This window comes from Thalia democratica, chromosome 8 (genome assembly GCF_965202585.1).
Source record: "Thalia democratica chromosome 8, ktThaDemo2.hap1.1, whole genome shotgun sequence".
NCBI lineage: Eukaryota > Metazoa > Chordata > Thaliacea > Salpida > Salpidae > Thalia > Thalia democratica.
Genome location: NC_139172.1, coordinates 7240180 through 7249124, shown reverse-complemented (window position 1 = coordinate 7249124; position 8945 = coordinate 7240180). Strand labels below are relative to the sequence as shown.

The following is an 8945-nucleotide window of genomic DNA, read 5'->3' as shown; positions in this document are numbered from 1 at the left end:
TTTATGATGTTATTCTTAAGTACTTTTGTAATTGTTTGTAAACGTTAGCTAGTTACTTGAGCGTTTAATCAGTTAATACTCGGTTACATCTACTTTTATAGTAAACTATTATAGTTATTTTTGTTATAAAAATAAATGGCATGTGGGTTTTTTATTCTACGTTTTGTAGTTATTTTCCATTAGTATAATGTTGTTTTTTTAAAGTTTTATATATGTTGTATTAGTTACCATTAGGTCTAAGGTATTAGCTGTTAATTGTAAAATTATACTTCTATGACATCTTTGATCAACTTTGTAAAAATATATTTTAATAATAGAAAAGTTAATGCTGTTTAACTTTGTTGATTATTTTAGGATAACTCATCGGCGAATATGTTAAAAAGTTTAATTTGCAATGTCATAAAGAAATTAATTCTGTCTGAGAAATTTTTTTATGAAGATTTGTCGTAAGAGATTTTAGATGAGAAGTTCAACTCATAAAAAAGATCTTAGGAAGTCTCCCTATGATAAAAAGTTTAAATCAATTATTGGAATGATAAAACTTTAACTCAAGTTAAACTTTGGTAGTGTCGTATAGTTAATATGAAAGCATTTAGTAACACCTTTTGGGCTAAGTTTTTTTTTCAAGCGCTTTTGCTATTTTTATTATTTTAGTTTTTGTTGTATTTAAATTTAAGCTTTCAAAAGAGTTTCGTAATATTCATAAATTAGTTTCAATGGATACTACTATGCAGTGTACTAGTGATAACTTTAATAAAAGTGTATTTTGCACTAACTTAAGGTTTGTTTAAATTTTGGATAATTTAATTAACTTTGCCTATATATACTTTTAAAGTAATATTGTTTATTTTAGCGTCAGGCACTTACTTCGATTAAAATAACAAAAAAACTTTTGTTTTATGTAAGAAAACTTCGTTTGAAAAATATAGTAGTTGTGCAAAGCGTATTACCTTACTTTTAAATTTTACAGAACTAATGTAAAAAATTGAAAAATTAAAACTATATTGTTACAACTTTGAAATAAATTTTTAGAAATTATATGACCATAAAATTAAACCGAGAATGAAGGTAGCTCAGTTGTAAAGTTTAATACATTTTTTTTGAAGTTGATAATAATATGTTCAAAGTTTTTTCAACAAAAAAAAAATTACCACAAGCTTTAAGAATAGCAAACAATTACTTAACTATTTATTATTAAAAAGTTTAAGAACTCATATCATAGTCATAACGTTAACTCATATATTAACAATTATTTAATTATTTTGAAATTATATTAGTAGTAGATTGATTTTTTAACTAGTTTAACGCTAATTATTATACACCATAAAAAATTAAAAGTAACACAAATATAACAGTGTAGTATTAAACATGTTAACCATAATTTGTTTTAAAATTAATCACTAATTAAATAAATTATAAAACCACTTTTCAAAACAACTTAAAATTTTTATAACAGTTATTGTTACATTTTTGTAGTGGCACTAAACAGCATGCTAAAAAATATAAAAGACATAAAATAAGTAATAAATATCTGAAAAGTTTGATTTAGCTCAGTTTAGTTTTCTACTAGACATAATTTAGTATATAGCAGTTTTTTAAATTTTTCAATTCTAAGTAAAATAAAGGTGATTTTTAATTTTTATTTTAGGAGGTTAGGTAATAAATAAAATGAAACTGATTCTTCTACTTTTAATTGGAATTCACCAAACTTGCTTAGCCTTCTCTGAGCCTGGTAAGTTTTTTGTTTATTTTTATTTTTATGATTTAGAGTTAAATAACAGCAAAAACATAAATTTAAATTACATTTGTTTGCTAAAGAGAAACTAACTTTTAAGTTTACTTACTTCAATAAATCTGAAAATAACTTATTATGTTTAAAAAATTGCAGTGTATCAAAAACAACGTAAATCTGATGACAATTTGCATTTTATCAAAGTTCACGTACTCGTTTCGAATAAACTGGTGAGAAAATAAAACTTTTTTAAAATTTTTATAATAGTTAGCTCTAAAGAGTATTATTATTAAAAAGATAATTTTTAAACTGTTGGTCAAAAGCTGTTTTTATTATGTTTTTTGTCTTTTCTTTTTTTATTTTTTTTTAACAAGTAATAAAAACTTATTTTTGAAATTTTATTTAAATAGTATTAAATAATAGTTTTTTATTTTTCATTACACTCAAAGTAAACAGACTTAAAAATTTTAAGCATTCAAAATAAAAAAAAATTTTTTAGTTACTATAAGTTTACGTAATGAATTTTTTAGTTTAAAAAAAAAAACAACATAAGTATATTCTCACAACCGTATCATAAGCACTAATAAACTTACAAACCTTATTGATAACTAGTTATTTTCATTAATTAATTATGCTAAAACTGTGTTTAAGGCTTTAAGATAAATTAGTTTAAAATTATTTCAGCAAATTTTTGAAACATAGCTTGGTTTTTATGTAAAAGTTATGAGTACATCATACTTTCAATTCATTTAAACTTTATATCAAAGACATTTAAAAGTTAGTAGTGTTCAACTAATTTTATAAACAATAACTTTCCATATTCAAAATTCTCATTATAACTTAAACAATTTTTTTTAATACTCATATTTTCATTTGTTAAAAGAGTATTTTATCCCAAAAATTTACAAATTTTTCTTTTAATTGTATTAATAAAATAAAGAACAAGTTGTAAATTTTAGGTATAAAATAAACTTTTACAAATATTTTTCACAAAATGTTATTTCTAATGTGTCGTGTAAAAATGAAGCTGTTTTAAATGACAAAAAAGTTTGGTCGCCTTTAATTAAACTAAATAGTCTAAAAGGATTAAGTAAAATTAAAACCATAAGATAAATTTAAGTTTCAGGTACATACATAAAAAATTTAGAACTATAATACTAAACAGTTAAATTACTACAAAACAAAAATAACAAGTAAGGATGCAAACTTGATGCTCTTACGTTTAGTATTTTTGGCTAAAATGAGTTGGTTCTTATGATACTTTTCCTATCAAAATTTTGCTAAAATAAAAAAAAAATTTAAGACTAATAATGGAAAGGATCAGATATATAAAAGCAAAGTTGAAGAGGTGATTACAAAAGTAGACAAGCTGTTCAACAAACTGAACACAAGAGTACTGAAAACTGATGTAGAACTTCTGAAAAACGAAATGTTTCAATCAACTGGAAACACAGATCAAGTAAAACTTGTCAATAAGCTTGTTTTAAAATTAAGTTACTTATTTTATCAACTTAGTAAAGATTTTTCAACCAATTTAAATTTAAAACTAATCAAACATAAAGTTTCAACTTTATAGTTCTGTAATGTAAAAAAAAAAATATTAAGTAAATGTTTATTAAAATTTATATCTATCTATGCATTTTATTTTAGGTATAAAAAAGTATATGTTTCTAATAAAATACACTACTTTTTTACATCGTAAAAAATAGATCTCTATTAAAAAACGTACATGTTAAAAAACAAAACCTAACTACTTTCTTTGATATGATACACAACAAAAATAACTTTTTGTTCCTACTTTTTATCAAAAAGATTAAAGCGCAAAAATTCCTGATTATTAATTATAGGACATATAATTTTTTAAGGACCTTAAGAGCTTCGAAGTGTATTCGAAGAAGAGAAGCGAGCAAGAAAGAAGTGGCTCTCCATGGAGAGTTTCAAACGTCAAGTACTTGCTGATTGGTGAAAACTTGAAGTCAGGCGACGATCACGTGACATCAACGGCCAGCTTCAAAAACATCTGCTCCGAAAACTCCGTCGGAATTCTGAACGTTCGTTTCAAAAACTATTTTTCTAAAGTTTTTATTTTGTTATTTTTTTGTAACTCTCAGCCATTAATCTATGAAGTGGTATTCTATAATTGGTTTATATATTTTAATTATTTTTTTAATACAAAACTTACAGGCTAACCAGACGTTCGATGACGTAGTGATAAACTGGGCTCACGAACTCGGTCACAATTTGGGTTTGAAACATGACGTTGAAAACTGCTGTAAAAGCGACAACTGCGTCATGTCTGAAAAAGAGCAAGGGTTATTTTGAATTTAAAGAAATAAAATATTAAACCAAAAAATGTTGTCATACCAGTGATAAATGTTTTTTAACAATCTTGTGCTTTGCAGAAAAGGCAGACAAGCTGATTGGTCAGAATGCAGCAGGTACATGTTCAGTAAAGCGGAAAAATCTTGTTTGACCAAACCTAAAGAGTGGTTTGGAGCGCCCACGTGCGGTAACAATATAATCGAAAAAGGCGAGGAATGCGATTGCGGCCCCCTTGAGCTTTGTACCAGGTTGATATGATATAATTTATTTCATCTTGTAAAATTATGAATGTCTTTATATTAGTTTTAGACTTAAAACTTATACAAACTTCTGTAATAAGCATTCGTACAAACAGTCAAAAATATAACTTTTAAAACGCAAACTTTTAACAAATAACTTTTATTTTAAACTGATGCTAACTTTATTTCAGCAATTGTTGTGATGCGAATGACTGTAAGTTGATAAGGGGCGCGGAATGTAACGACGAAGACCCTTGTTGCCAAGCAGACTGCAAGTACACAAGTTCTCATCACGTTTGCAGGAAGGAAGCTTCTACGTGCGACCTACCAGAATACTGCACTGGAAATTCGAGCATGGTGAGAAATATAATTTTGTTTATTTGACTACGATAAAAAAATGTTCAATTTATAAAGTTTAAGTATGGTAGAAATTTTTTTAGCACTTATAACTGTATTTTTCGTCCATCAAAGTTTTTTTAAACTATAAAGATAAAAAAAATTATCGTAAATTTTGAAAAATACTTAAATTATCAAACTAATTGAGGTTCATACTACAAAGAAACGTTAGTTTTCAATGAACTTAAATTTTAAGGTTTTTTGTTAACATACTCCATCGAGCTTGTTTCCTTTAGATCTATTACTGTAAAAAAATATGCTTTTAAAATTGTACAAACTTTAAGTGTCCGACCGATAACAAGAAGCTAATTGGAACTTTCTGTGAAAAAGAAGAAGTTTCCGAGGGAGTTTGTGATACTCAAGGAAGCTGCATAACAAGAGATGTCATAGGAAAGTTGAAAGGGTGTTACGGCGCAGCTGATGGGAGTAAATGCGGAACTAAAAACGACAGCAGGGTTTAGACTATTATATAAGCCTTTAAATTGAATTGAATTTAAAGTATTTATTAGTACAATTTTGAAAAAAAAAAATTCTATCAAACTAAGTTTTTAAGTAACAAACATGCATCTAAATCTTAAAGCTTAAAGTTTTAATTCTATACCAGTTTTATAAAAAAATATAAAGTTAGTAAACATAAAGTTTTACTTAGAAGATAAGAAGTAATTAAATTTTTAGCAAGTTAACTTGTACTTTATTTTTTTAATTAGTTTTCGAAGTGGTTGTTATGTTTTTGAAAATGGTGCATTACATTAAAACAATTTAAATAAGAATTTCTAAGCAGACTTTAAAACTCATACTTATTTAACAAGTTTAATGTGAACATATACTTTTATACTTAAGCTTTTATTAAGAGTATTAATGTATTGTATTAATGTATATTAAGTATTAATGATATGTTTCTTCTTTATTTCAAGGTTTACAAAAAACGAAAAAGCTTAGATTAAAAAAGTAGTTTTAGTTATGTTTTATAAATAATATTTGAATTTTATATTTTTTAAGTAGCCTCTACCATCCTTTTTTTTTAGTTTTAAAAACTGATTAAAACTTACAGGTATGCATCGAAAACACCTGTGTACGTAATCCAAGTGTTAATTGCATTGAGAAGTGTAACAATAACGGGGTAAGTTGTTAAAGTTTTACTAATAAGAAACTCGTTGTTACTAATAGATAGTTTATGTCTATGAGTAAGACTTAAAAGTTTGCAGTTTAAGTTGCAATTGATATATGTTGTTTATAAACCGACTTTATACTAAACAAACATGTGTTCTTAATTCTTACACAATAATACATAATTTAATTTAAAAAAAATTATTAAGATATGCGATGGAACTGGCAACTGTATTTGCAACAAGGGATGGAAGTTACCAAATTGTTTGGAATCCAACTACAAAACTGGTGAAAATTTTTTTTTATTAAATTGTAAATTTGTACTAAAAGTGCTTTTAAAGCTGTTTTATAATCGTTATTTTCATTAAAGTTTACTTTAAATTTAATATATTAAATGATTCTTCAATATTCTAATGAAAAATTTTGAAGTTGTAAACATGCCTGTACTAACAACTTATAATAGCTTCATATTTCTTTCACAGGAAACATGCACTATATAATGATGTCTATAATCATAGCGTTGGTTTTAGTTGGCGTAATAATATTTTACAAAATGCATAAAGCCGGAAAGTTCAAAAACTTCTCAAGGTAACAATATTATTTTCTAGTTATGACTGTGGAAAATTTTTTAATGTTTTTAAATGTTTTTAAAACTTTTAGTAAGTAAAACAACTTGACTATTACAATCTACAGGGATTTTAATTCGAAGTTTGCAAATTTTTCTAACCAAAACAATCAGGCGATGTACAATCAAAACAATCAGGCGATGTACAATCAAAACAATCAGGCGATGAATTACCAAAACAATCAGGCGATGAATTACCAAAACAATCAGGCGATGAATAATCAAAACATTACACCTCGACAAGCTGTAACTCAAAACATAAAGCCAAACGACTTCAGCTATAAGATCCCAGTTGCAGGTAAAATACACAGTCAAAATAAGATTTAATGTTTTATGCTCTAGGTAAAAAAATGAAATTTGTTGATTTGTTTTTACCGTTTACAAGTTGGATGGAGCATTTGAGTAGATGTTTTGTAAAAAAATTAAAATATTTTTATGATATTACAAAACTGTTAAAACTGTTGCTTTTCAAATAAACTTTTGTTTACACTCGATCAGTTTTTAGTTTAGTATTTTGATGTTGCAAAATTATTTTTGGCAGGTATTAAATCAAGGTTTTTTTTACTTTTAAATTTTCCGCAACCCTCAAAAAATTACCACGCGTTGCCGCTGGTTATACCATAAATATAAAACACTTTTCATATTTCTATTAATAGTTTATCAAATAGCAATAAAAATTACTAATTTTTTAACTACCACATAAAGTTCATTCTTTCATAACTGACGTGTTATATCTTTTTGCTGCTTGTAATTGAAGTATTTTAATGGTATTACTTCTTTTGTGAAAAAAAAGTTAAAAAAATATTATTTAGTTACAACTAACAAAGTCATTAAAACTTTCAGTAAGTATTATAATTAAAAACTAGTTGTTACTTCATCATTTTTTGAACGTAAAAAAATATTGTAAAATACTTTATCTTTGTTTATCTAAACCTTTATATGAGTTTATAATCCTAATAAGTTTAAACACAGGTCAAGCAGAACATGGTGTTTACCGAAAACCTGTAAAAGAGTTGAGACCACGTGAACATCGTATGGCCAGGGAAAACAATGATGTGAAGCCTCAAAACCATTTTGTTGCAAGAAACGAGGATAACAATAAGAGAAATGAAAAACTTAACTTTAAATATTAGTTTTTATTATGTTTAAAAGTCCTTAAAGAAACGGTTGCAAATTTAAAGATTTAACAAATATTAACTATTGTATTATTGCTTTAACAAACTTAAGATAAAGCTTTTTTATTTGAGTTTAATTTTGATGTTTCTACAGTTTCAATTCGTTAATTAAATGTTGTATTTTTTTTAATAGTGTGCGTTTATACTATGGTGTTTTATAACATAAACACTCTGAGTAATTTAAAAATAATTTTTAAATTAATTTTTTAAATGTTAAAAAAAAAACAATTTTAAATAGTATTTTACAAAAAAAGCTCTACTTACATATTGTATAAAAGTTTTAGCAACTGAGTAAAATTTTTACGTAAAAACCCGAGCAATCTGTTGTAAATTTAAAAAAAAAAGTCGAATTATAAAAACAATTTGTAGATTTAGCCTTAAAACTTTTTAATAACTTAAATTATTAATTTTTTTACATCATATTTTTATGCACATTAAAAAACTTATAATAACAATACATTGCACAGGTGGAAGTTTTGAAATAAACTGATATGTTTTATTTTTGCAAAATACATCACATTTTAATTAGAATTACTGTTTAGGACTGTTATTGATAAGAATTAGATAAGCATTCAAACGCTAAAAAAACAAATTTTGAGTTTAGAATATTAAACATTATATCGTGAACGTATTTTATTACAATAAAAGTTTAAACATTCAATTACAACTAATAGAGTTTTGTGACATAATGAGTATTTTTTTTAAATTTGTTTTGGAAAATGTTCAAATTTTTTTACTAAAGAGAAAAGTTTAGATCTGTTAGTACAAAAAAAAAACGAAAAAAAATATACAAAATCACATAAAGTAAAAAAATATTATTACTTTGATTTAATAGAAAAACAGTTATTTCCAAAAAGACAGTGTTTTTTTAGGTAGGGGGCTGTATTTTATTAACCTAATTGCTTATTTATCAACTAAGTTTTTCCCAAGCTTTTATAATTGAAATCTGCATACGAAGAAATAAAGTTATCTTACTTAATGTCAAGTTTCTAAGCTGGTTTGAGTTTTAAAACCAACTATTTTACGAAAAATATCAAATCGATAACATAGCTCACTCAGTTTAAATTAACAGCATTTTTTTTGCTTAAAAGTTAAAATACATAATGTTATTGTTATATATCTTAAGGTGCCATGTATGTTTTCAAAAGATATTGTTTATCCTAACTTGACATTTTTAAAACTTACTTACGTAAGTTTTGTTTAAAACGATTTAAACTTTTTATAGGAGTATAAATTACATTATCTTATCTTTCGGTTATGATTTAGCTAAAAGTTAAAACTATGTGAACTAAACTTTGTTTTTAAAAACTAACAGTTATGAAATCAAGATCTTTGAGCTTGTAATTATA

General features: G+C 25.0%; 1 protein-coding gene across 1 annotated transcript; it reads left to right on the top strand.

The window, feature by feature from the left end:
• Positions 1-1668: 1668 nt before the first annotated feature.
• LOC145842854 (zinc metalloproteinase-disintegrin-like batroxstatin-3) lies at positions 1669-7554 on the top strand. Its single transcript, XM_082950333.1, has 11 exons — positions 1669-1732; positions 1889-1962; positions 3036-3191; positions 3598-3783; positions 3917-4044; positions 4135-4302; positions 4485-4650; positions 4974-5144; positions 5741-5809; positions 6536-6719; positions 7394-7554. The coding sequence occupies exons 1-11, from the start codon at positions 1669-1671 to the stop codon at positions 7552-7554; spliced, it is 1527 nt and encodes a 508-aa protein (XP_082806459.1).
• The last annotated feature ends 1391 nt before the right edge of the window (positions 7555-8945 follow it).